The sequence below is a fragment of the Chionomys nivalis genome, chromosome 4, assembly GCF_950005125.1.
Source record: "Chionomys nivalis chromosome 4, mChiNiv1.1, whole genome shotgun sequence".
NCBI classification, from domain to species: Eukaryota; Metazoa; Chordata; class Mammalia; order Rodentia; family Cricetidae; genus Chionomys; species Chionomys nivalis.
Window position 1 is genome coordinate 99,800,385 of NC_080089.1, and position 27,705 is coordinate 99,828,089.

The window sequence follows — 27,705 nt, forward strand, 5'->3', positions numbered from 1 at the left end:
CAGATTAAGAGCATATGCTTTCAGACAACATACTCAGAACATTCCGGGAGGAAATACTGAGAGAGTCAAACGATCTTGAAAGACAGGAAATAGGCCTTCAGACCTAGAATCAGGAAAGACTGACTGTTGCAGTTTCAAGCGTTGGGCTCAGTTTCCGCCCCGTATTCCCTTAGTGCCCTTCACTCTTGACTAAGTCGCTCAGTTTCCTTTTTCCCCTTGCCTATACAATACTGAGATTTATAAAAAGTGAGAAAATTGTTCAGATTATGTATGAAAATGCTTTGGGAAGCTATAGTGGTAAAAAGATAATGTATTTATACCATTACTGTGCTCCTAAAATTGTTCCATTTTGGTAGAAAAGGACAAGTGGATGTAATTAGTAATTTAGAGGGTATTTTATTCTACGTCTTATAAAAAGTTCAATTATGGTAGCTTTTTTTTTTTTATCCTAGAGTAAGCAATTACAAAGGATTAACTTAATTTAAGGTAGACTTTACTGGGGTTGGAGAGATGACTTGGTGGTTAAGAGTATGTCCTCTTGGAGAGGACCCCAAGTTCCCTCTCCAGCACCCATGTTGAGCTGCTTACCAAACCCCTGTAACTCTAGTTCTAGGTGATCTGATATCTTCTTCTGGACTCCACAGGCACATGCACACATATGTGCATGCACACATACGCATAATGAAAAATCTTTTTTAAAAAAATCTGTCACTTTTTAATCCATGTATTTTTTTTTTTTTTTTTTGTGTGTGTGTGGGGGGGGCAGTTTCAAGACAAGTTTTCTCTTGTAGCCCAGGCTGGCCTCAATCAAACTCAGAGATTCACCTGTCTCTGCCTCCCCTGGGATTAAAAGCATGTGCCACCACAGCTTATGGAGTATGTTTTCTTGAAGTTAACTAATCACTCTGTGGTAAAAGAAGCTTTGTTCTTAGTTTGTAAGCTAATTTGTATATGATCATTTGCTTTCCTTTCCATGTAAATTTTAGTGTTCAAGAATTCTTTGTTCGTAAATCCAATGCAAAGAAAGGCATGCTCGCCAGTACACATCTTATAGTGAAAGAACCGACTGGTTCTAAATATGAAGCTGCAAAGAAGTGGAGTTTGCCAGCAGTCACTATTCCATGGCTCTTAGAAACTGCTAGAATGGGAAAGAGAGCAGATGAAAGCCATTTTCTGGTTGACAGTGCACCTAAACAAGGTCAGAACTCTCTTTGTTTTTATGTATTTTACAACTTGATGGTTTCTGAAATATGAATGTTCCAGGACTTGCTTTCAAAGGTTCATTTATTTTTGCTGTTTATGGTGAATCCTGTGAGTCTTTGTTGGGTGTTTATTGGTGATAGCCAGATGGATGTGTGCTCTTAGCACAGATGCTTAGTGTGTAGTCACTATAGCCTGAAAGCTAGTAAAGTGCACCCTCAGGGTATCAGTGTTGAAGGTGAAAGATGTGAGCATCCATCCCACTTAGTGTTGATTCCTGCTGTGGCTTATACTAGCATGGTGTGTAGCTAATGTGCTTGTTGCTTATCCGTGCTTCTGCATGTTCCCACAAGATGACTTAGTACTTGACTACTGTTTATTGCTGTAATAAGACACCATGGCCAAAAGCAGCTTGGGGAGGAAAGCTTGCATTTCATTTTACAACTTGTAGTCCGCTATCCAGGGAAGTAGGGGCAGGAACCTGAAGGCAGGAATTGATGAAGAGACCATGGAGTGCTTCTTACTGGCTTTCTCCTCAGTCTATTACAGTCCTGCTCAGTCTGTTTTCTTTTTTTTTTTAAAATATTTATTTATTATGTATACAATATTCTATCTGTGTGTATGCCTGAAGGCCAGAAGAGGGCGCCAGACCTCTTTACAGATGGTTGTGAGCCACCATGTGGTTGCTGGGAATTGAACTCAGGACCTTTTGAAGAACAGGCAATGCTCTTAACCACTGAGCCATCTCTCCAGCCCTCAGTCTGTTTTCTTATATCAATCAGGGACCACCTGCCCAGGGGTGACACCACCCACAGTGTACTGGGCCCTCCAACATCAGTCATCAATCAAGAAAACGCACCATAGGCTTCCCACAAGCCATTCTAGTAGGCATAGTCTCAATTGAGGTTCCCTCTTCCTAGGGACTCTAGCATGTGTCTGGTTGACATAAAACCAGCCAGCACAGCTAGCTTCCTTTTGTCTTCAGTTAGAATGGCCATTCCTCCAGGACAGGCACCTTCTTTGACTCAGCAGTTACAGTCTTGTCTCATTTTTTTACTCTTTGTCCCTTTCAGGATTTCCTTCGCCTGGAGAAACTAATTTGCTTTCCTTTCTCCTCCAAGGTATAAACTCTGTAAAGTCTACTGAGTTCTTCATTTTCATTGTCTAGCAATGGGCTGGGCATAAAGTAGCCAAAAGTGTTTTGTTTAATATTGAGCAAAAGTGAAGGCAGAGGTGGGAGAACACAAGTAGCCTCTAAGTGATAGTGTTGCTGGGCAGACTGCAGAGGCCAGTCACCATCTGGGGAACACCTACTAACCTAGACAGACTAGAACTGTTGATTGGTACAGTAATTGGAATTTTCTTCTTACTGTGTCTTGACTAGGTTAATAAACTGTGCGTGTGTGTGTGAGAGAGAGAGAGAGAGAGAGAGAGAGAGTGAGAGAGAGAGAGAGAGAGAGAGAGAGAGAGAGAGAGAATGGGTTTATAATTATTTGTTTCAGTTAGTGTGTGTTCCAGTTCAGTACAGGTAGTAGGAGGCTGCTTGTTTGTTCAGGCTGTTCAGGCTGCTCAGCCCCAAAATAACCACAAGAAATTGTATTAATTAAATCACTGCTTGGTCCATTATCTCTAGCTTCTTATTGGCTAACTTTTTATATCTTAGTAAGCGGGAACTACATGGCATCTCCCTGACTCCGCCTTCTTTCTCCCAACATTCAGTTTAGTTTTCCCCACCTAGCTCTACTCTACCCTATCCCAGGCCAAGGTTTATTCCTTAACCAATGGCAGTGAAACATATTCACAACATACATCACCTCCCACATCAAATACATACATTCATGCATACACATGTATATATGTGTGTGTTTATTTGTATTGTGTATGTGATGTATGCATGTGCATATCTGTGATCAGAGGTCAACATTGTGTGTTTTCCTCTGTCCTGCTCCACCTTGGTTTTAGGGATAGAGTCTCTTAACTGATTAGGTGAGCTCCAGGGATCTGCCTGCCTCCAGCAGCAGTATTAGAGGTACACACCTCTGCATCCAGCTTTCATGTGAGTGCTGGGAAACTGAACTCAGGTCTTCGTTCTTAAAAGTAAGCACTTTACCCACTGACCCATCTGTTCAGTCCTCAACATATATTTTAATGTATCATCTGGAAGCAGGGACTTATAGTGCACACCTAAAGCCCAATACTTGTGAGGCTGAGGCAGGAGGGTCACTTAACAGGTGGGTTCAAGCTGTATCCTGTGCTCTGCGTTCATACAAAGATGACTTCAAGTGCAGCCCAAAACAAAAACTAACTGGGTGTGTGTTTGGTTGGTTGGTTTGCTTTAATTTGTTTTTGTTTTTTTGGTTTTTTTTTTTGAGACAAGATTTCTCTATGTAACAGCTTTGGCTATCCTGGAACTTTCTTTGTAGACCAGGCCGGCCTTGAATTCACAGAAAATCCCAAGTGCTGAGATTAAAGGCATACACCACTACCATGGGGCTTGTTGGGGTGAGCTGCTTGTTCGTCCTGGCCGCCCAGAATTGAAATAACCACACAGAAACCATATTATTTAAATCACTGCTTGGCCCATTAGCTCTAGCTTCTTATTGGCTAACTCTTACATCTTAATTTAACCCACTTCCATTAATCTGTGTATCATCACAAGGTCGTGGCCTACCAGCAAAGTTTCAGCATGTCTACGTCCAGGTGTGGATCCATGGCATCTCCTGACTCTGCCTTTCTTTCTCCCAGCATTCAGTCCAGTCCTCCCTGCCTACCTAAGTTCTGCCCTATCAACAGGCCAAGGGGTAATCACAGCACACAAAGGGGACTCCCACATCAGGGGCTGGTTTTTTTTTTTCCTTAACCCTGATTGTGGGGTTGTCTTTGAAGATGACAATGTTTTGTTGCAGTATCAACAGGTTAGGTATATCTGCAAGAGTATATGAGACCTTTCTCAAAAAAAAAGTACATTAGGTTTGCTTCTTGGAAAGTAGAAGTGTATAGCTTTATGGTTTAAAGTATACGGAGACAAGATGTGGAACCTAACAAAATATTAAAATGTCACTTTGCCTCATTTGAAAAAAAAGCTGACATTAGTGGCTTGTTTCTTTTTATTTTCAATCTGCAGAACAAGTATTAGAAACTAAGCTACCAAATGGAGTGGATCCAAATCCAGACTCTCCAGCAAATCCTGACATACATCTGGAAATGCACAGAAAAGTGGCTGTTACACCTTTGGACATGAACCACTTTCAGAGTAAAGCTTTCCATGCTGTCATGTCTCAGCACTGTAAGCAGGACTCGGTCTCTTCGGCAGTAGGACAGCCACTTAAGAAGGAGCCCTCCTTACATCTGGACACACCATCAAAGTTTCTGTCCAGGGACAAACTCTTCAAGCCATCTTTTGATGTAACGGTAAGGCTTGAAGGAAATGGTGTTAGTGCTATGGTTTTACAGTTTATAAAGGTAGAGCCCCACATTGTGCAGCACCACCAAAATTTGTAATAGAAAGTCTTCCAAAGATGTTGAGAAAAAGGTGCTCAGAGCTGAGATAATAGCTGTGGCTACATATAATGTGAAGTTAGGGCTCTGGGTTCAAGTCCCAGATTGCTGCATGAACACATCTTTAGGTAGATCTTTTCATCTCCGAGCATCACTTTGAAACGAAATAATATGATGAAATGTTTTTGTAAGCTTTAAAATATCAGCCGTGTTGCTTCCTTTTCTGGATGTCCCTAGTGTAACCTTAACTCTTCAGTCCTTCTCTTAGAGGAGATGAGTGGTGTTTCTGTTTGATCTAAACAGTATGGTCTGTCACCCTTGGAAATTTATTTACAAATCCAAGACTAATAAAACATTTTAAAATAGTCTCCTTTCAACTTCCCAAGATATTTTTTTCCACCTTTCTTTGGGAGCTTTTAGGGTTTTTTTTGTTGGTTTGTTTTTGTTTTGCATCTGTTTAGTTTGATTTGTTTAGCCTCTGTTGTGTAGATTTGCTCATGTTCTACGTAACTGTTGTTAATTCATTTATGATAAGGTGGTATTTTATCTAAGGTGTAGTATTTGATTCATATCTAATATAAAAGAGCTAACTTCTTGATGACCTAAGTCTTTTATACCCTTTTCTAATAGATGTTTATTTACCTATCCTGTATATTAAGTGATGTTTGTAAGTTTCTTGTTTGGTAATTCTTTTTCTTTCAAAATCTCACATGGTTTTTGTTTTTAGTAGGTAGTTGCTGTGTTAGTTGGCACGTTTGTATGTATAAGTTCAATTGGTCAAAATGTAGAATGTGGCTTTTAATATTACAAACTACCCTTTCCTGTTTACTGCTTTTTGGCTTGAGGCCTAGCTGCTCTGGTTCTAGGATTTCAATCTCTGATCTCTTATCTCTATCTAAGTTCTGTCATATATTATTTTCTAATAATTTATACTTGCATTTTATATATATTTATATTATGTGTTTGCTTGATGTCCTCTCCCCTCCTTCCATTTTAGTATGTGGTATAGATTCCCCTACCCCCTTCTAAGACAAGGGCTCAGAATATAACCAACACTGGCTTTGAATTCAGAGATCCAGCAGCTTCTGCCTGCTGACCCCTGATTAAAGGCATATACCCATCATGCCTGGCTTGTTTTGTTTGTTTTTTGTTTTTTGTTTTTAAAGACAGTTTTACTGTCGGGCGGTGGCGCATGCCTTTAATCCCAGCACTTGGGAGGAGAGGCAGGCGGATCTCTGTGAGTTCGAGACCAGCCTGGTCTACAAGAGCTAGTTCCAGGACAGGCTCCAAAGCCACAGAGAAACCCTGTCTCGAAAAACCAAAAAAAAAAAAAAAAAAGACAGTTTTACTGTCTAGATAGCGCTGGCTGCCTTAGTATGTAGAGTATGTAGAGTCTTGTACTTGGAAGTGCTCCTCATATATATAATCCTCCTGGGATTAGCACAGTAGTATGTACCACCATTCCTACTGCATTAATACTGTCAGTGTGTTTTTAATTCTCTTCTTAATCTTTTATTGTTAGTTAATTTTAAATCGTGCTGGTTTTCACTAAAGCAACTGTTCTTCCCAGTCCATGACCATACCCTTGTTGGGGAATATTCTTGTTTTTCATTTTAAGTTATCATATAGTGATGGATTTCACAGTCTTTTACTCTGCTTTGTGTGTTTGAAATGTTCACTGTCATTTTTTAAGTTTCCCGCATCTTTGGTGGGATCATTTTTCCGTAGATTCCTTGGAGTAGGTGTGAGTACAATATTTCTTGGGTTTGAACCTTGAGAACTTTTGTGGCGTTGATTCTTTAGCATACTGCTTGAATCAACTTTTCTAGTCTGCAGTTTTCCCTGGAGTTTCCTGAGCATGCTATGCCATGTATGTCTGTTTGGGTGTATGAGTGTATGTGTCTGTATTTTCCAATTTTTTTAAAATTAATTTTAATTTAAATTTTTAAAGTTAATTTTAATTAAAATCCTTCCCTTTTTTTCTTCCTTCCAACTTCTCCCATGTTTCCCCCTCATTCCCTCTCACATTGATGGCCTTTTATTATTTTACACACAGAGAGATATTTTACATTTAAAAAGAACCTGCTGAGTCCCTTAGTGTTGCTTGTGTGTATATAATAATATCAGGACTGACCACTTGGTGTTGGATTATCAGTTAGGAGATTCATCTCTGGGAAAAATTAAATCTCCCTCTCTCAGCCATCAGTTGCCTATAGCTGTCTTAAGAGTGGGGCCCCGTGAGAGCCCTTCGGACATTAGCTTATCTATTTGTGTTGCAGTTTTTAGGTCTTGTAATGTTAGGTAGTCAAGTTGCTGAAGTATCATGGGTGTAGCTTCAATATTGGAGTAGGTGTGAGTACAATATTTCTTGTACTCTTGTTGCTAGGAGACTCACTCTCACATCAGACTTCTTTCTTTGTCCTCTGACTCTTAAAATCTTTCTTTCCTCTTTTCCATGAGGGTCCCTGAGCCTTGGGACTTGCTACACCAGAATTACCAAGCCTCCGTCTGTTGCAAGAGAAATTTCTTTGATGAGGGTTTCTATGGGTATAAGGTTAAATATTTAGAAGGTGGTTAGGAATTGTGCTGATGTAGCAGGTTCTTCTCTCAGATCCGTGGCCTCACTAGCCCTAAGTAGTTGACTAGATTTCTAGTATGAGACATTTCTCTCCTGTTGGGTGGGCCTTAAGTCCAGCTAGACAGTTGGGTGCTGCCAAGATACAAGTACAAGGGATATCTTGCTGTGCTGGTCATTGTTGTGGTTCTCAGGCATCATAGCTGGGTAGGACTGATTGCTTCCCTCCCTTGACAACTTGCATAACACCTTCTAGTACTATGAATGCTAGACCTCAAAGGGGAGGCTTTGATGTCAGATCCAGTGCAAATCTTCTGAGTGCTGTGAATTGTGTGGTGTCTTCATCAATAGGGACTTTAACTTCAACCTCTCAGAGGCAGCCCAGGGCAACAGCAATAGCATGTAGTGTTGTGTTTTTATAGTCTGTTGCTAACTTTAGTATCTTGAACACTTAAGGCTCCTTTTATTCTTTTATGTTCCAAATGGCATACAGAGTTAGTTGTATCATTGTACTGAAGATTGTTAACCAAAATGATTTATTTATTGCCATAGTTCAAATAAATTTTGTTGTATGTATAAATTACTATGCAGATGCAAAAGAAAATGAGCAAGCCACCTGAATGGCGGTAGCATTCTCTCAAGAGGACTATGAGGGCCTTGGGAACAGGAAGTATTTTATGTTTTTGTTTGTTTGTTTGTTTGTTTTTGTTATGTTCTATTAAAAAAGAAACACGCGCACGCCTTTAATCCCAGCACTTGGGAGGCAGAGGCAGGAGGATCTTTGTGAGTTCAAGGCCAGCCTGGTCTACAGAGCTAGTTCCAGGACAGGCACCAAAAACTACAGAGAAACCCTGTCTTGAAAATCCAAAAAAAAAAAAAAGAAAAGAAAAGAAAAGAAAAAAGATACACTAATTAACCCAAATGCTTATTGGAAATATAAGAGTAGCATGCAGCTTTGACAGTAATAAATTGTAATATGCAGTGTATACAGACATCATACAGAGCATGAGGCACTCTGCATGGCCCACAAAACAAGGCTATTTTAATACCTTAAAATCTGATCTTTTTCTTTCTTTAACATCATTTTCAGGTTCTGATTAACACCTCGCTAACCCAGCATCAATGAGCTTCATTGAACATCATAACTGTGTTGATAAAGCATTGTGTGAACTGTAACTTTCCTTTTCGTTTGTTTGTTTGTTTGTTTGTTTGTTTGAGTCAGGGTCTCATGTAGCTCAGACTAGCCTCAGTGTCAGTATGTGGTCAAGGATGCATGGAATTTCTAGTCTTTCTGCCTCCGTCTCCCAAGTGCTGTGATCATTGGTGTTGGTCATTATGCTTGCTGTGTGTGATGCTGGAGAATGTGTCCAGGGCTCTGCATGCTAGGAGCACTCTCCACCTGAGCTGTATCCCAGCACAAAGCATAAACATTTGCTGATCAGCTGCCATTGTGAAACTAGCAGATGTAGCTTTTAGCTTACTTAGTTCCATCTGTACCTGAGGCTTTTCCACTAATTTCCTTCTCTAGCACTTCTGAGTTTCTGAAGATAGTTTCAGAGGTCAAAGCCTAGAATTGATGTTTGCAGGTATAGTAAGTCCTCTCCATTGAATGGACTCTTCTCCAGAAGGCATCTTTTGCTTGGTCTGGGTGCTAGAAAGCTTTTGAACTCACATTCTTTTATTCTTTTTTTTTTTTTTTTTTTTGGATTTTTTGAGACAGGGTTTCTCCGTAGCTTTTGGTTACTGTCCCGGAACTAGCTCTTGTAGACCAGGCTGGCCTCGAACTCACAGAGATCCGCCTGCCTCTGCCTCCCGAGTGCCGGGATTAAAGGCGTGCGCCACCACCGCCCGGCTTGAACTCACATTCTTGAACACTTCATTCACATCTTTTGTGGTCTTTCCTTTCCTTTTTTTTAAAGATTTATTTACGTATTATGTATACAACATTCTGCCTCCATGTATGCCCACACACCAGAGGAGGGCGCCAGATCTTATTACAGATGGTTGTGAAGCCACCATGTGGTTGCTGGGAATTGAACTCAGGACCTCTGGAAGAGCAGCCAGTGCTCTTAACCACTGAGCCTTCTCTCCAGCCCCCGTGATCTTTCCTTTTTGAGGGGTGTCACTTTTTGTTAACCACATATTACAGTAGAAGGACTGCTCTCACGAACTTTGTTTTGAACATGTGTGTCTTTTGTGTTCAGTCAGGCAGTGCTTGATATTAGCGTGAGGCTTGATAAAAGAGTGTCTTCCTCCATTTAATCTGCAGAAATCCCAGATGAGAGGCATCTGTTTTAGAGCTCTCATCACCCATTGTCATGTTAGAACCTTCCTCAGTGGTGCTCAAGCTCCTACACCAGTCTGTAAATACTTTAGCCTCCAGTGCAGTCCTGGTTAACTTCCATCTCTTTTGGCTGTTTGGGGGAAGGAACCAGTCCCTGCATAGAGCTCTCCCCGTGTCTTGTTCTTGTCTCATTCTGACCTTCTCTCTCCTACCCCCCAGATAGGGTTTCATTGTGTAGCCCTGGCTGTCCTGGACCTCTGTAGACAAGACTGACCTCAAACTCATAGAGATCCGCCTACCTCTGCCTCCCAAATGCTGGTATTAAAAATGTGCACCACGGAATTTTTTTCTTTATAATATAAAATTTTAAATTACAGTTCAGTCCTTTAATTATTTGGAAGGAAAAGAGGTCAGAGACATAATCTTTTTCTTGTTTCCCTCTTTCCCTCTTATGTCACCTTCTTCCTTTTTTGTTGTTTCTTCCTTTTTCCTATCCTTAAATATAGGATGCCCTTGCAGCCTTGGAAACCCCAAGAACTGCCACCCAGAAAAGGAAACTGAGCTCACCACTCTCTGAAGTCATTGTCAGAAACCTGAAAATTGCTTTGGCAAATAGTTCCCGAAACACCAACACTCTTTCTGCCAGCCCTGAGCCAAAGGGTGCCCATTTGGAAGAGGTAGATTTGATTTTCTTATTAAGTGGAAGATGTCACTAATCCATGTCAAAGAATCATGGCCGATCTTCTTTATTCTTCATATACAGGAAGAGGCCCCAAAACCCCTTGACAAAGTTGTGGTATGTGTGAGTAAAAAGCTCAGTAAGAAGCAGAGTGAACTAAATGGGGTTGCAGCCTCCCTGGGAGCAGAGTACAGGTAGGTACGACGTTTATGCTGGTGCTCATTTATGCTGCAGCTCAGAGGGAACCAGAAGCTTTCTGCTGCTTTACAAGGAAGCCTTGGTTTTGCCTGCTTGTGTACACTATCTAATAAAACCGCTCCAATTAGCCGGGCAGTGGTGGCGCACGCCTTTAATCCCAGCACTCGGGAGGCAGAGGCAGGCGGATCTCTGTGAGTTCGAGGCCAGCCTGGTCTATAAGAGCTAGTTCCAGGACAGGAATCAAAAGCTACGGAGAAACCCTGTCTCGAAAAAAAAAAAAAAAAAAGCTCCAATTTACTTTAGCATTGCCTTTGAAAATACTCCCCACGTAACAATTCATTCTTACGTTTTACAGAAGTAACACATATTTGTGAAGCTTATTTGTGTTAGTATTCTGGAAGCTTGTGATCCATGAATGATCAGCATAGTGTAAAGGAGTTCTTCCTATCAGAGTTTAGTCAGTACATCTGAGGCTGATTGAATTTATTTATGTCTTAGTGATTTTCTGTGAGTAGTGCCGACTACTGTACTATCAGTCAGGTAGTACAGTAGCAAACCCTCCTAGCGTAAGATGACCCTTTAAAATGTTGTAGTTTATTGTAAATTTTTAAAAAATGTATCTTGGCAGGGTGTGGTGGTACACACTCCCATTAATCCTAGCACTTTCAGAGGCAAGACAGGTCAGTCTCTGTGAGGGTGTGTATTGTGATTCTAGGGTAGCCAGGGCTGCATAATGAGATCCTGTCTCCAGTGTTTTCTTAAGAGACATAGTCTCAGGCTGTGGTAGAGTTCTTGCCTAGCATACAGAGAGACCTGGACTTAATAATTCTCAACACAGAGACACAGAGGCAGATTGTGATAGAACAAATACAAGGAGTGGTGGCCAGTGACTGATAATGAATTTGAGTGCCTTAAGTTTTATTAATTTGAAAACACTTATTATAACTAAAAAGTGATAACACATAAAGTAGAAGAATTTTTAAAAGTATAAAGAAGATAATAATATTTTGAAAGTACTCTTCTAACATCTTCCTACATTGTATACCTAAGAATGGAGTCATTAACATTTGTCAGGATGCAAAACCTGCCGATTTACTGTTCTTGCCTATCCTCTAGTTCTTTGAATTTTATGTGTCAGAATATTCTGTTTAAAATGGACTGATATTTCCCTTAGTTATTCCTTTTGCCATATGTGGTTGTTTCAGGTGGAGTTTTGATGAGTCGGTGACTCATTTCATTTATCAGGGTCGGGCACACGATAGTAATCGAGAATATAAATCTGCAAAAGAAAGAGGGGTACATATTGTTTCTGAGCATTGGCTTTTAGAGGTAAGCAGAACTTTTTCCCTCCCTTCCTGGTTGATTGGAAATGTACAAATATTTCACAGCCCAAACGAGTTTCAGTGAATGCAAATAACATTTGCTAATTTTTTTTTTTTTTTTTTTTTTTTTTTTTTTGGTTTTTCGAGACAGGGTTTCTCTGTAGCTTTGGTGCCCGTCCTGGAACTAGCTCTTGTAGACCAGGCTGGCCTCGAACTCCCAGAGATCCTCCTGCCTCTGCCTCCCGAGTGTGCGCCACCACCGCCCGGCTTGCTAATTTTTTTTAACTGTGTGGTGACATGGCTGTAACTGCCCACTTGATGGCTGGGAAATGAAAGAGAGATGACAGAAAAGTTCAGACTCTACTGCTCCCCTCCAGGACACAACCCACAGGGCTGTGGACAGGATGTGGACTGTGCTTAGAACATGAGGGCATTTGGGGACCCCCAAGATCTGAGCTGTATGTAGGTCATGCTTTTGAGTTTTCTATTTCTTTAGCCTCAGAACTTAAGATCTTTATTGCTTAAATATTTACCAAATTTTAAGTGATTATTTTAATTCTGATTCCTTTCTCTTTTTGAAAATTGTATGAAGAGTAAGTAAAATAAATGGTAGAAGGTAAAGGCTCTAACCACCAAGCCTGACTACCTAAATTTGGTTCCTGGGACCCACACAGTGGAAAGAGAGAACCAACTCCCACAAGGTATCCCAACTTTCACACTCACTCCTCATGTGCACTACCCCTGCCTCCCCCACAAAATAAATAGAAATATAATTTTAAAATTATATGAAAACAAAAGATGAAAAATGTATATTTGAGGAGAGTTGATTTAGCATGCTGATATACTTCATAGCTGTGGTTTTTTTTTTCTTGGTTCTCCCCAGAGTGATTCATACTTTGCTAAATAAAGAGGCAGAATTATATTTATATTTAAGTGGGCATTACATTATAAAAGTGAGGGTGATTTGTTACATTTTTTTTGTTTAATTTATTACTATGTGTGCATGAGTATATGTGGAGTTCATTTCACTCCTTCCACTTTTATATGGTTCCAGGGATTGAAATTAGGTCACCAGATTAATAGGGCAAGGACATTTACTGGCTAAGTCATCTCCCAGGCCCCAGTTTGTTATTTACATGATAGAGTTGCTCACTGTAAACCTGCTTTCTAAAACTTGTGCTTGTATTTCAGTGTGCTCAAGAGTATAAGCATCTTCCTGAATCTCTTTATCCACACACTTACAATCCCAAAATGAGCCTGGACATCAGTACAGTGCAAGATGACGGGTTCTGTAATAGCCGGCTGCCCTCAGCAGTTTCTGCATCTAAGGATGTTGAGGTAGGTAGTGTGGACAGCATGCTCCTCTAGACCTCTGAGAAATTATGCAGTGACTTTGTGAAATTATAATTTTTCTCTTTGAATAGCCGGATCATTTGTCTAGAGAAGAAAATGAGATGGACAGCACTGTCACAATTAACAGAGACTCAGCACTAGAGAATGGGAACGGAAGAAATGACTGTAAAGGAGGTAAGACACTTTTACCCTTTTTGCTGCCGCCGCCCCATCAACCCCTACCCCACTCCAGGGTTTTCTCTGTAACCCTGGCTGCCTTGGAACTTGATCTATAGACCAGATTGACCTCGAATTCAGAGGTCTCTGCTTTCCAAGTGCTAGAATTAAAGGCCTGTGCCACCACACCTGGCTTCACTTTTTACTTTTGAGAACATTTGTTTTGACTTAGAGCCCCAGCCGTATTTGCCACTAATAAGAAAGCTGGAGTGATCCTCTAGCTTTGAAGCCAGACACCGACTTCTAGCTAAGCAGCTCTGCAGTCATCTCCTTCCAGTCTAAGTGCAGTCACCTGCAGCTTCATCCTGCAGCTTCATGTTGGTGATAAGCTGTGTGCTCACTGGATTAGCACTTTGATTTATACAATCTGAAGAGAAACCAGAGTGTAAGAGAAAGTCCAATGTACAATTATTCTTTTTTTTAAAGGTTAACCTGCAGCATCATTTTTTTTCTTTTTTTTTTTTTTAAATATTTATTATGTATACAATATTCTGTCTGTGTGTATGCCTACAAGCCAGAAGAGGGCACCAAACCTCATTACAGATGGTTGTGAGCCACTATGTGGTTGCTGGGAATTGAACTCAGGACCTTTGGAAGAGCAGGCAATGCTCTTAACCTCTGAGCCATCTCTCCATCCCCTGGATTAGCACTTTGAATTTCATCCAAGAATTTTCTCTTTGCGTTCATAGCTTGACTGCATAAGAGGCATGCCCTGTTACCTAAGTTGGCTTCCTGCATGCCTTTCTCACTCAGTCATAGCTAGCTTTAGCTTAGAGGTAGATAGAGATGTGTGACTATTTTTTCACTTGAACACTTAAGTCACTGTAGGGTATTAATTAAACTAATTTTAATATTTATTGGGGATTGACGAGATCCCAGGAAGGAGAGAGATGGGGATAATCCGACAGAGCACACACATAGCATTTAAGTTTGCTGTTTGTACAGATGTGGTTCACATAGTAGCAACACCTGTGGTCACTGATCACAGGTGACCACAGATATAATCATTAGGAAGAGTTGGACAGTGATTAATATGTGATTGCTACAGCCTTCAGTTTGCTAATAAAAAGCATTGTTTTAATGTTTTGTTTTCTGTTGTTATAAAACAATGCCTGTAACTGAGTAATATATAAGGAAAGGAGACATTTTTAGCTGAAAAAGCTTTAGAGAATGAAGTCTAAGCTTGACCTATTTGGACTCTGGTGAAGACAAGGCTATATCCCATCATGGCAGGAGTATTTATCAGAAATGGAAAGAATGCAAGTAGGTGAGTGTCATTGCATGGAAAGACTGGAGTAAGTTAGACAAGGTTTAGTCTTGTCATATCACCTCACAGCAGAACTAGCCTGAGTTCCTTGAAAACTACATTGATTCTTGGGCAGGGTTCCTAATGATCCAGCCACCTTACACTAGGCCTCATCTTTGAAGGATTCTACCCACTACACCACACCATCCACCGAGCTTCAACCCACACATGTTAGGGTGTGCACGCAAGCCATAGGATAGTGTTTGTAAAGTCTGATAAAGCAAGATGTGTCTGTGCACATAAACTGCTTGTGTATCTTAGTTTTAATTGGTAATGTAGTATGTGGCACATACTACTACCCTGCTTTATCTTGCTGTCTCTTGTTAATCGGCATTGACAGGTTATTTTGAATATTTTGGTATTGCAGATGGTGCTACACTGATTATTTAGATGTGAATATTCTCTCTTAGCATATTACTCTCTAGCTTCTCCTTATATCCATCCTGTCCTACTAGAGCTTTCTTTCTGACTTACCTATTCCATTCTGTTCATTCCAATGTATCTAATTAGGTATCTAATTCAGTGTCTAGTCTATAATAGAAATAAAAGATAAATATGTTTTGCTCTGCATTTTCAAAGATTAGTGAAAGCTTGGATAGTGCTTTATAGCAGTAATCCCAGGACTTGAAGCTGAGGCAGGAGAGGAGTTCAAGGCCAGCTTGAGGTATGTGGCAAGACCCCATCCCCCAAAGCAAGCAAACAAGTAGAGCTATTGAAGACAATCAGGTATGACTATATGAATCTCAGTGTAGTTTGCACAACGAGAAAGGCTCAGAAGCAAGCAAGGAGCTCTCGAAAGGGACTAATGAAGGAGTCCTCATTTTAGAAACAGTTCTCATGACTGCGTCTTGTTCTGTGACATTGCTAGCCTTACATTCCTATGTAAGCATTCAGTATATGTCAACAAAGTTTGTTCAACCAGATCTAGACGAAATAGTGTAAGATATGATTCATAAGAGAAGTGTTAACGGAGTTTGGTGATGCATATAACCCTGCCACTCTAGAAATTGCAACAGGAGGAGCGCAAATGGGAGGTCACCCTGACTACACACTGGAGCCTCACTTCAAAAACTAGCAAAGGGGTGCAGAAGAGGGGGGACGGACACAGATGTCTCTTTATTGATATTTACTCTTTTATTTGTTTCAAGCTCTGACACAGACCTTGGAGATGAGAGAAAACTTCCAGAAGCAATTGCAAGAGATCATGTCAGCAACCTGCATCGTGAAGACGCCTGCGCAGAGGACTTGCCTGTCAAGAAGCAGTTGTAATAGTGCTTCTTCAACTCCTGACAGTACTCGCTCTGCTCGGAGTGGACGAAGTCGAGTCCTGGAGGCACTCAGGTTTGTGCTTGTCGGGCATGGGTTCAGAGGACGAAAGCTCCTGAGTGAGGCACCTGTCACTTGGATTGGTGGACTAGGCTACACCATTTGTTGTTGTAAATTTTTAAAATAAAGCAGAAATAAAGACCTATGAAGGGGTTTATGTTGGGGCTTTAACTCAAACAGTATGTGTTAATATCCCATTGTCATCATGGTTTCATCCTCTGCTGGCTGGGTGCTCCTCTCCCTTCTTGCTTAAGCAGTTGTACAATTCTGACTTTGAGGCTTAAATTTTCTAGGATCCACTTTTCCATATGAAGTATACTCAGTGGGCAGTCAGTCCACTCTGTTCCTTAGCGTTAGCACTAAACACTAAGGGTGTACGTAGTACTTAGAACAGTTTTTTAAAATGTATTAGTATTCTGTGTATGAGTGTGTGATGTATGTACATGGTGGTGCATACCTGTAATCCCAGCACGTGGAAGCTAGAGGGAGGAAGATTAGGATTTCAGGATCATCTTTCACTACAGAGCAGATGGGGGCCAACCTGGAATACATACCTAACTTTAAAAGAAAATTTAAAGTGCTTTTATTAAATCCAGTAACTACCGTTTTATCATGTTTCCCTAACTTGAATTAAGGAAGATCCCATTTTTATATGTAGCAGTTTTTAGAATTTAAAAAATTTGATTTTTTTTTTTTTTTGAAATATAAATAGACGGTCACTTTAAATTTCCAATAGGCTGGAAAGATGCTTGGTTAACACTGGCTGTTTTTCCAGAGGACCTGGGTTCAGTTCCCATCACCCACATGGCAGCTCAAGATTGCCTGTAACTCCATCTCCAGGGGATCTGACATACAGATATACATACAGGCAAAATACCAATGCACATAAAATAAAAATAGAACCACAGAGTGGTGACACAGGCCTTAATCCCAGAGGCAGGCGGATCTCTGAATTTGAGGACAGCCTGGTCTACAGACCGAGTTCCAGGACAATAAGGCTATACAGAGAAACCCTGTCATGAAAAACCAAAAATAAATAAAAGTAAAAATAACAAATCGTTTTAAAAATTTCCAGTGGGAAATTTAAAAATAAATTAGTTGGCTGTGTTGGTGCGTATTATGCTGTCTTAGTTTTTATCAACTTCACACAAGGTAGGGTCATCTAGGAAGAGGGAACCTCATTTGAGAAAATGCCTCCATCACATTGGCATGTGGGTAAATCTGTGGAACATCTTGAGTAATGATGGATGTGAGACAGCCGAGCCACTGTGGGTAGTACCTCCCCTGGGCAGGTGGTCTTGGGTTGTGTAAGAAGGCACACTGAGCAAGATGTGAAAAGCCAGCCAGTAAGCAGCACTCCTCTCTGGTCTCTGTTTCAGTTCCTGCCCCCGGGCTTTTGTTTGAGTTCCTATCCTGACTTCTCTTCTCAATGGGTTACAACTGTAGCTGAAATAAACCCTTTCCTTGCCAAGTTGCTTTTGGTCATGTTGTCTTATCACAGCAGTGGAAAGCAAACTAGGATGCATGCCTAAAATCTTAGCACTTGGGAGATAGAAGCAGGAGGGTTACCTCAAGTTTAAAGTTATATTCTCCATAAAGAGACCCTATATCAAAAAATAAAAATGTCTTAGAGTGATTTATTCAATAAAACTATGTATCTCTACTACGCACTGATGTTATGACTTTGATTCAGTAGTGACTTATTTAAAATTGTCTCTTTTTATTTCTTAGGCAGTCTAGACAGATAGTGCCTGATATCAACACAGAGCCCTCCCAGAATGAGCAGATCATTTGGGATGACCCAACAGCAAGGGAGGAGAGAGCAAGGCTCGCCAGCAACTTGCAGTGGCCTAGCTACCTCACACAGTATTCTGAGCTTCAGGTTGACCTTAAAAAACTGGATGATTCTCCTTCTCGAGAGCCTGTATGCCGTTCAGAAATTGCTGAGCAGGGTAATAAGGAACACTTGTTGGGTTGAACTATATGCATGTTGACCTCATAAAGACACTGGGATTCCCTGTATTGCACATACAAATGAAAAATTGACTTTACTACTGTACCAATCAATTGAAAAATGTTTTCTGATCCTCACATGTAGAAACTTAGGGTTAGCCATTTTACAAACATGACTCACACAGCAATTCTTTCTTTCTAGCCTCTTTTCTTGTTTGTTAGGTGGTGTTTGCTTTTTCTCCCTATAACTCATTTTTATTTAACTCTCTGAATCCCACCAAGCTTATACTGTGTTTGTTCTTTGACTTGTGTGAGCTTTTCCTGGGTTCACTTTTTCCCGTTCTTCATACTGGGTGGTTGGTTATCTTCCTGTGCTGGATGAAAGAAAAGACTCGCGAAACCCAGATGACACACGTGCCCTTTCAGAGTTCATTAGTTGCATTTATTTTTAACTTAGAGAAGTTGACTTCTCTCTTCTACATGTATTGCTTATTTTTGAGGCAAGGTTGTGCCCATGCAGGTCTCCAACCTGAGATCCTCATGTCTCAGCCTCCCAAGCTGCCGGTGTCACAGGCAGATATCACCATCCTATCCCCCCTCGCCCTTTGTATACTTTTGCATTGCAGAATTCATGGGTCATTTTATTTTGACCAAAACAAATGAGAATATTCTCTAGAATCTGCTCTAAATTATATTTGTACACTATCACACTGTATTTTTCCCCTTACCCTTAGTCTTATGTGTGACCGAAGCTCCAGAACATCCAATCTCTGAAGACCCAGAAACTCCAACAACAGATAGGCATCTAATGCCTGTGCCTCAAGCCCCCAGCACTGCTTTCCCCCCAAACAAGCCACCTGTGACTCCACACCCTATCGACAAGGTTCGTTGATCCTTGCTATGGTGATGTTGACTTTCAGTGTGGTTCTTACACTCGAGTGGGATTGTTCTCTGCATTAGACTCATCATTACTAAAAATTGAATTTCTCTGATTGAATTACAGTATATATATATATATATATATATATATATATATATATAATGGTATCTTAAAAGAATGACTAAAATGTTACTATAAAATAGCTGTACCTGGAAATAGTTTTCATATTAATTTTTTCTAAAATAAACTTATTGCATTCTAGATTGAAAAAATGGAGGAGAATCTTACAAAACTTAAAAAGCAGTATGTGTTCCAGATGTCGTCTCTTAATGCTCAAGAGCGGACTGAGTACTGCCACCTGATTAAAAAACTAGGTACCAGTATTTTATATTCGTTTAAAACTTTTTCTTCTGGTAGTTTCCTTTGAAACATGTCATTATTACAACATACTGGAATACAAATGCAGCATTTCTATCATGTGTGTAATGGGGAGACATTGAGAAAAGAACATGGTAACTTATTTAAGCCCACACATTGAGTCAGCATTAGGGTTTTGATTTTATACAGATCTAATCTACATCTAAAATTACTAGGTCATGGGACCTAAGAATATAAAGATTTAGCTGGGTCTGGTGACATGAGGCTCCCAGCACTCAGAGGGGATTCCTCCTCAATAACATCACCCTGATCCCTAACCGTCAGACTCCCCCTGGCACCTGGGAGAGGCAAGCTGGAAGGCCTGATGTATTGTAGCTGGACTGCAGTAGGGACAGGATGTGGGCCTCCTGAGTCACACCGCACTGTCTAGTAACCACATGTTGGGAAGTCAGAAGAAATAGGTGAAATTACCTTTAAAAATCCTTTTTATTTAATTTAGTATATGAAAACTATCACTCAGCATTTAGCATAAAACATCAGTGAAATGTTCTGCGGGATTTTTGTTTTGTTTTTTATTCCTTTGACGTAGCCATCTGAATCTACACTGGCTTTTTTTTAGTTGTTTGATAGCTCTATAGAGTCAATATAGTCACTCTAAGAGACATTGATCTCATAGCTAGACATAGCAAAAGAAATCGTTCAGAAATGACAGGGCCAAGCATTGGTGATCCCAGCAGCTGAGAGGCTAAAGCAAGAGGATCTCATTGAGGTCAGACGGGGTTGCACAGTGAGACCCTGTTTGAAAAAAAAGGGGTGGGAGGGGTTAAGAGCACTGTTAGAAGACCAGGGTTCTAGTTCCAGCACCCCCATGGTGGCTTGCAACATCTCATAATGCCAGTCTTGGGGATCCAGTGCCCTCTTCTGGCCTCCATAGGTACTATGCTTCTCTGCTACAGAGATACACATGCAGGCAGAACACACAGTGTAGAGTACTTGCTGCATGCTTACAAGGACCTGAATTTCAAGTGTGCATGAGTCAGCATTGGAATTTTGATTATTACAAAACCTTAATCTGCATTTCAGATCACTGTGTCATGGTATGCTAAAGGCAGGAATGAGGGGGTGATAATATGAAGTGAATGTTACTTTTACATATATATATGTCAACGTTTTTTATTAGGTTGTTTATTTTATATAAGTAATTTTTAAGCACAGTTGAGATGACAATGATCTTCTAGAAAGATGGTAAGAAACCTAGTAGAGGGTTTTCTTGTGTATTCATCAGTTGTTTTCTCTACACAAGGTGGGCTGGTGATTGAGAAGCAGTGCTCAGACCCCAGGTGCACACACATGGTTGTGGGGTACCCATTGCGCAATGAGAAGTACCTAGCCTCCATGGCAGCTGGCAAGTGGATACTTCATCGTACCTATTTGGAAGCTTGCAGGACAGCGGGGTGCTTTGTGCAGGTGTGTATTCACATGCTTAGGAAGGGTCGTCATACAAGATCCCTGATCATACAGTTATGCAGTTAATTGAAACGACCACATGTAGCCACCATGTATAAGAATCTCAGCAACAAAACAAGAGTTTACAGGCTCAGGTTGCTTTAGTCACGTTCCTTTTTCTTAAATGTTTTGCTTGGCATTCAAAAATGAGTTTCATTGTGGCCTGCTAACTTTTTGTTATCTAATTTGTCAGTGTTTTTTATTGAACTTATATTAACATGACATATCACGATATCTCATTGTAAGCCTTTTTTTTTTTTACTGTTAGCTCATTATATACTAAACTAATTGTCACAAACAGGCCACAGTAGTATCTACCTTGTAGATTCTGAAGTTTCCAATCTGAGTTCCTTGAGAATTGTTTGAAGTTCATACCTTCTCTGATTGTGTTCCCATGAAGCCAAATATCCTGAATATTAATAAGTTGCCAAAATACAGCTCTCTGGCCAAGGGGTTTGATTCTGGGAAATGAATTTCTGGTTTTAATTAAAAGCCATCTGTACTCGATTCTTAACATAAAACTGAATGAATCTGTATTTGTTCACAAAATGTTTAGCGTTCTCTATATGTAACAATTGAACATCCAGCTTTGATCTTAATAGACCGAAGGCTTCTTAGAGCCAGAAACCTGTACAGAGCACAGTGTTCTCTGTTAGAGGAACCAGAAGTTCACTGGCCTGATTTTCTAGGAAGAAGACTATGAATGGGGCAGTAGCTCCATACTTGATGCTCTCACTGATGTCACTGAACACCAGCAAAAACTGGCACTTGCAGCAATGAGGTGGAGGAAAAGAATCCAACAAAGACAAGAATTAGGCATTGTTGAGGTACGGACATATATACTTACGTGATGACTATATAGATACTACAAATAGGATTCAGTGTTAGGACTTTTGTTTTGAAGAATATGCTTGACCAAGTAATTCTAATTATCTTTTATTCCTTAATTGATATTTTGTTGTGCATTCTATGTTGAGCTAAAATTTGTGTTGTAGCTGTGCAGGTGCCACATGCTTTTAATTCCAGCACTTGGGAGACAGAGGCAGGAGGATGTCTGTGAGTTCCTGGGCTCTGTACAGAGATCCTGTCTCAAAAAACAAGAGTATTTATTATGTTGCACAGTGAGATATGGGTCTTCTAAATGTAATTTGTCTCTTCAGGGTGTAGCATCTGGAATAATCCTAAACTGAGTCCACAGATTTCTCCCAAAGGAGTCTGAGACCCAAAGTCTGTATCCTTTGAGTAAGAATATTATTTCCTTAACCTTCAATTTTTAAAATTTTGGTTCCACATACAGAGAAAACATATTATTTGTCCTTCTTGGTCTGGCTTACTCAAACAATGATCTCCAGTTCTATCCATTTCCCAGTGGATGACATGATTCCATTCTTTTTTATGGCTAAGTAATACTCCACTATATGTACTATATATTATATGACAGCATTAAGCAATATATGGGATTCCTCCTCCCCCCACCGTCTTTGCTTGCATTTCTTGTTATTTTCTGATGGTAGCTATTTTGGCTAGGGTGAAATGTAATCTCAACTTAGTTTGATTTTTATTTTCCTGATGGCTAAAACTCAAACAATTTTTCAAGTATTTATTGTCCACATATATTTTCTTTATTTATGTGTATGAGGAGATCAGAAGAATATCAGACACCATGGACTTAGTTACAGGCTGTTGTGAGCTGCCTGTGTGGGTGCTGGGAATCAAACCCTGGTCCTCTGCAAGAACAGTTTAACCACTAAATCATCTCTCTAGCCTTTCATTTGGATTTCTTTTGAGAATTTTTGGTTTGCTTCGTTTGTTTGTTGACTAATTGCAAACGATTTGAGGTGGTTTTTGTTTTAATTACATTTCAGTCCATTGTATGGTACTCCTGTAATCCTAGCACTTGGGGGACAGAAGAATCAATTCAGAGCCAGCCTCAATACATTGGGACTGAAAATTAGCCTGAGCTGTATGGGTAAAAAAAAAAAAAGCTAATGGGCTAGAGAGATGACTGGAGTAAGAGCACTTGCTGTTTTTCCGGAGGACTCAGGTTTGCTTCCCAGCATTTGCAAGGTGGCTCACAATCATCTGTAAATCCAGAGGATCCGACACCCTCTTCTGGCCTCTACCAGCTCTGTATGCAAGTGATAGACTGTGGAGGACAGGGGTGAGTGATCGGCTGTGTGTGTGTGTGTGTCTGAGAAATCTAGTCAGAGAATCCAACACCCTCTTCTGGCCTCTGCAGCCTCTGCATGCAAGTGATATGGTGTGAGTGTGTGTAGATAAAATACCCATACACGTTTTGTTTTTTTGTTTTTTTTTTAAAAAAAAAACCTGACAAAAAGTTACTTATGGACATTAAACAAGTAAAAATAAATGTATGAATTACCTTTAAATTTTCAATGTTTAGTATATTAAAATTGCATGTACTTTTTTTTTTTTTCTAAATAGGGAGCATTTAGTGGCTGGAAGGTTATTTTATGTGTTGATCGGCCCCGAGAAGCTGGGTTTAAGCGTCTTCTTCAGGCAGGAGGAGCAGAGGTTTGTCCTGGAGTAGTTTCCTGCTGTTCTGGGGGCAGGTTTGCACAGAACATGTCCAGCAAGGTTTCTGTGGTGTCTCCATTCCCTCTGCTTTTTGTGGGGAAGGCAGTTGGAGGCTGTTCTTGAGTGCATACTACACAGCTGAACCACTGTGCAGCAGGAGGGGATTGAGATACTTCTCGTTTTCATTAGGTGTTACCTGGTCATCCCGTACCTTTATTTAATGAGGCTACACATCTTTTTTGTGACTTCAATAAACTGAAACCTGATGAGAGCAGAGTTTTCATAGAGGAGGCTGCTGCCCAGAACATGGCCTGCTTGAAAACAGAGTACATCGCCGATTATCTCATGCTGGTTTGTCTCATTCTCTTCTCACTTCCATTTCTTATCATTATTGTTTTATTTGTGTTGGGGGGTGGCACATGTGTGCCAATATGAAGATAACGTGTAGGAATTGCTTCTCTTCTACCATGTGTGTTCAGAGGATTAAACTCAGGTCATCAGGCTGATGACAAGTGCCTGTACTTGACCAAGTCATTTTGTTGGCCCCACACTTGCTTATTTCCAGAAATAGGCTTATATCTGTAGATAAATAGCCACACATCAAACCTTGCTACTAATTAATAGTATGTTCTCTTGTCGACCCTTTCAGTTTTAGTTTAATTTCTGTATTTGACATCTCTAAACATTATTAGCATAAAATTTAAATATGACAGGTTTATAGAAATCTGAGTAGCTTTAAAAAGTTTTACAAGTCCTTTAAAATATTTGGCTTATTATAAAGAAAGCAGAAAAGCAAAGCTAAAATGAAGGCTCAGTGGTTAGAGCACTGGCTGCTGTTACAGAGGATCCGGGTTTGGTTCCCAGCACCCACGTGGCAGCTCCTAACCATCTGTAACTCCAGTTCCAGGAGACCTAATGCTCCTCCCTCTGGTCTAGCACAGACATGCATGCAAATGAAACACTCACACACATTTTTAAAAAACTGTAAATAAAGCAAGTAGAGGGACTAGAGAGATAGCTCAGGGGTAAGAGAAATGGCTGTTGTGGGACTCAAACTTGGTTCCCAGCAGTAACTGAGACCCACCCTGCCCTCTTGAGACATCATCTGTTCATATGCCATCTGTTTAGTTTTATGAATGAAAAGAATCTGCTAGTACAGTTTGCTTTTAATGATAAAATTAAATATTTTTAAGGTTTTTTTAACGTGTGTGTGTGTGTGTGTGTGTACACGTGTATTATCTGTGCAGATATCCACACAGTTCACAAGAGAGTTTAATCTCCCAGAGCTGGAGTTTATAGGCAGCTGTGAGCTGCCCAATGTGGGTGCTGAGAACCAAACTCAGGGGTCTGCAAGAATACTATGTGCTCTTAACTGCTAAGCCATTTCTCCAGCCCCAAATGAGTGAATTTTAAGCCGTTTACTTGCTTCCTAGGTCTAAAGTTAAATAAAGTTAACATTTATTTGCACAGTTAACATTTTAATAATCTGCTTTATCAGTTCCTTTTTCCCATTTTTTTATGCATTCACATAAATCATAGCATGCATTTCCTTACTTAGCATGTATATCATTAACTTTGATCCAGTATTTACTGTTCTCTTAGAAGAGCTATTGTACAGTGAAATTTGTAGATCACAGTTCCATTTTATGAGTCAGTTTCCCGATAGATGACCTTGCAGTCAGTATCAAGACCATGACCATACCAGAGAGCATCCTTAGACCCTTTTCAATAAACTATCCCAGCCCCCACAGAGCTACGCTTGTTTTATTTGTCCCCAGAATATATTAATCTTAACCTGTTTGAGAGCTTCATCTACCTGCCACTAGAGAACATTTACTGTTTGGTGGCAGGCTTCATGTGGCATAGTGTCCATGGTCCAAGTGATGTTGGTAGCTTATCCCTCTTTATTACATAACATCTGTCTGAATAGAGCACCTGGATTAACTTTCCTTCTGGTTGTTGATGAAACCACTGAATATGTACGGGTCCCTGTAGGGTGTACTTTTCCAATGGGTAGTAGTGCAAGTCCTGGGTTATAGACTAAGTATACATTTAAGTTATGTGATCAGGCTGGCCATAAATTTGCAGGGCATCCTGCTTCTGCCTCCTAGTACTAGGATTACATGGTATTCATTATGGGCCTTTTCTAGAAGAAATTTGGTGCTACTCTGCCCCTCCATTTGGTTTTACAGTCATTTGACTTGTAGCCGTCTCAAGGATTTGAGTTCAGTTCCCAGAATCCAAAAAGGCAAATATAGTGGCTCGTGCTTGTAATCTTAGTACTGGGAAGGTGGACACAGACTCAGTTCCAGGTCAGTAAGTGACCTTCTCAAAAAATGGTATTAGTGTGATGGTTCAGGCCTTCCATCTGAGCATCCAAACAGGAGGACCACTGCAAATCTGAAACATTCTGGGACACAAAATGCATTCCAAGACAGTTTGGCCTACAGAGACTTTTTGGTTTTATTTTTTTTTTAAGATGTATTTATTTATTATGCATACAGTATTCTCAGTACTCTACCTGCATGTCTGCCTGCAGACCAGAAGAGGGCACCAGATCTCATAACAGATGGTTGTGAGCTACCATATGGTTGCTGGGAATTGAACTCAGGACCTTTGGAAGAGCAGGCAACGCTCTTAACCTCTGAGCCATCTCTCCAGCCCCTGTTTTGTTTTTAAAAAGATTGTGGTGGAAGGGTTTGGAATTTTCTGGTGAAAGATGCAGGGGTTTGGAGTCAGGTTAAAAAGGCTTTAATGCTGTCCATGTTACCAGCTAGTTATGTGACAGTGCTTCTCATTAAGTCCTTTACACTTTTTTTCTGTAAATGGAGGTGGAAACACCTATCTGGGGGTATAGGACACACACCCCCGTCAATCCATATTTTAACTTGAAACCATTAAGATAACCACACATCACCTGAGCTTTATTCCACCAGGGACAGGCAAACCTTGAAACTGGGAATGCCTTTTTTTGTTTGTTTGTTTGTTTTTTGGGGGGGAGGGGTTGTGGTTTTTTTTTTTTCTTTTTGTAATAAAAAAGCAAAGGAATAAAATCTGTTGCTTCATTGCCTACAAATTTGAAATGTGGAAATTTTTTCTTCCCATCCTAGGAATCACCTCCTTGTGCAGGTAATTACCGTCTCTCAGAAGCTGCTTTACTCCAAAATAAAGAATGTGGGCCAGGACTATCCCAGAAGAGGAGAACTCCTGCAGAGAACGTCATCAAACGACCTCGAGTGCACTAGCGCGCTACTTTAGCCATCAGTGAATGTTCTCTAGTCTTAGGAACGGTTATAGGCTGGTGGTAGTGTTCTTGCCTAGAATGCATGAGGCCTTAGGTTTAATCCCCAGCAACACAAAATGAGAAAAATTTGTTACAGCATGAACATTGTTGTGATGGGTTTGTGTAGTTGAAGACATACATCTGAAGGACTTTGCTTCAAAACATAATGATCCTGGGAACTTGATGCTTTTAACAGCTGAATTTGAATCACCGAATATTGACTGTTGTAATAAAAAGGAACTTCACTAGTTTGTCAGGCCACAGAATGCATAATTGTTTTTCTTGTAAATATCTGAAGCTGTAATAGTTTAACAAGGAGATAGATTTTGTTTCAAAATGTCTTAGTTCATAAAAGCAACAAAAGTTACCAATTGGGGTTATTTCATATTTTCCCTGATTTCTTTTATATATATATATTCTTGCCATTTTACCTATTTTTAACAGCCTAAGCATGGGGTTTAATGAAGCTGGGGCTTTAAACATAAATGTGTATATATGTAAATGTATATATATAAATTTCCATGCTTGCCAAATGTGAGCACCAAAACATAAAAAAATAAAAAACAGCAACTCAACTCACACTGGTATTATCTGTTCATGTAGCTCTGCTGAAGCAATAAGAGATTGCCAAACTTTAAGAACTGAATTGCTAATTACATTTGTGGTTAAGAAAAAAACATAAATTTGTTTTGAGACAGGGTCTTAACTATGTAGCCCTGTCTAACCCAACTCTGCATGTTGGGATTTATACTCAGCCAATGTTCTTTTATCTCAATCCTAGCAATATATCGAACTTCATTAAAAAAAAAAAAGTATGTGCTGGGTGTGATGGCTTACACCTGTAATCCTAGCATTCAGAATGGGGCCGGAAGGTCAGTGAGTTTGAGTCCAGCCTAGGCTGCAGAGTTCCACATCTAGCAAGAGGGATGTCAGAGGTTAGGTTAAGAGCATATATGTATCTCTTCTGGAGAACTGCCCACCAACCTTATCAGGTGGCTCACAATTGCCTATGGCTTCAACTTCAGAAGCATCTGATCTCTGGGCTCCATGGGGCACCAGCCAGACATATACCGGTGTGGGAGGTTCTTCTATGTATTGCTTTTATTGCTTAATGAATAAAGAACTGTTTTGAGCCTATGGCAGGGAAGAACAGAACTAGACGAGGAAAACTAGGCTGTATGCTGGGAGAAAGAAGGGTGGAGTCAGAAGT

General features: G+C 40.2%; 1 protein-coding gene across 3 annotated transcripts in view; it reads left to right on the plus strand.

Moving 5' to 3' along the window:
• The window catches only part of Topbp1 (DNA topoisomerase II binding protein 1), a 51,718-nt gene extending 24,642 nt beyond the window's left edge, over positions 1 to 27,076 (plus strand). Inside the window, exons 13-28 of one of the 3 annotated variants that reach the window (XM_057767815.1) lie at positions 987 to 1,198; positions 4,325 to 4,611; positions 10,064 to 10,234; positions 10,321 to 10,430; positions 11,640 to 11,763; positions 12,948 to 13,094; positions 13,181 to 13,283; positions 15,780 to 15,972; positions 17,689 to 17,909; positions 18,645 to 18,793; positions 19,053 to 19,164; positions 20,472 to 20,635; positions 21,364 to 21,501; positions 23,120 to 23,209; positions 23,402 to 23,563; positions 26,323 to 27,076. In XM_057767815.1, the coding sequence (XP_057623798.1) occupies positions 987 to 1,198; positions 4,325 to 4,611; positions 10,064 to 10,234; positions 10,321 to 10,430; positions 11,640 to 11,763; positions 12,948 to 13,094; positions 13,181 to 13,283; positions 15,780 to 15,972; positions 17,689 to 17,909; positions 18,645 to 18,793; positions 19,053 to 19,164; positions 20,472 to 20,635; positions 21,364 to 21,501; positions 23,120 to 23,209; positions 23,402 to 23,563; positions 26,323 to 26,457 (2,518 nt within the window). In that variant the 3' untranslated portion in view covers positions 26,458 to 27,076. Of the gene's footprint in view, positions 1 to 986; positions 1,199 to 4,324; positions 4,612 to 10,063; positions 10,235 to 10,320; positions 10,431 to 11,639; positions 11,764 to 12,947; positions 13,095 to 13,180; positions 13,284 to 15,779; positions 15,973 to 17,688; positions 17,910 to 18,644; positions 18,794 to 19,052; positions 19,165 to 20,471; positions 20,636 to 21,363; positions 22,836 to 23,119; positions 23,210 to 23,401; positions 23,564 to 26,322 lie in introns of those variants that run through there. The other 2 variants (XR_009057010.1, XM_057767816.1) reach the window with 2 other exon arrangements.
• Positions 27,077 to 27,705: the final 629 nt, after the last annotated feature.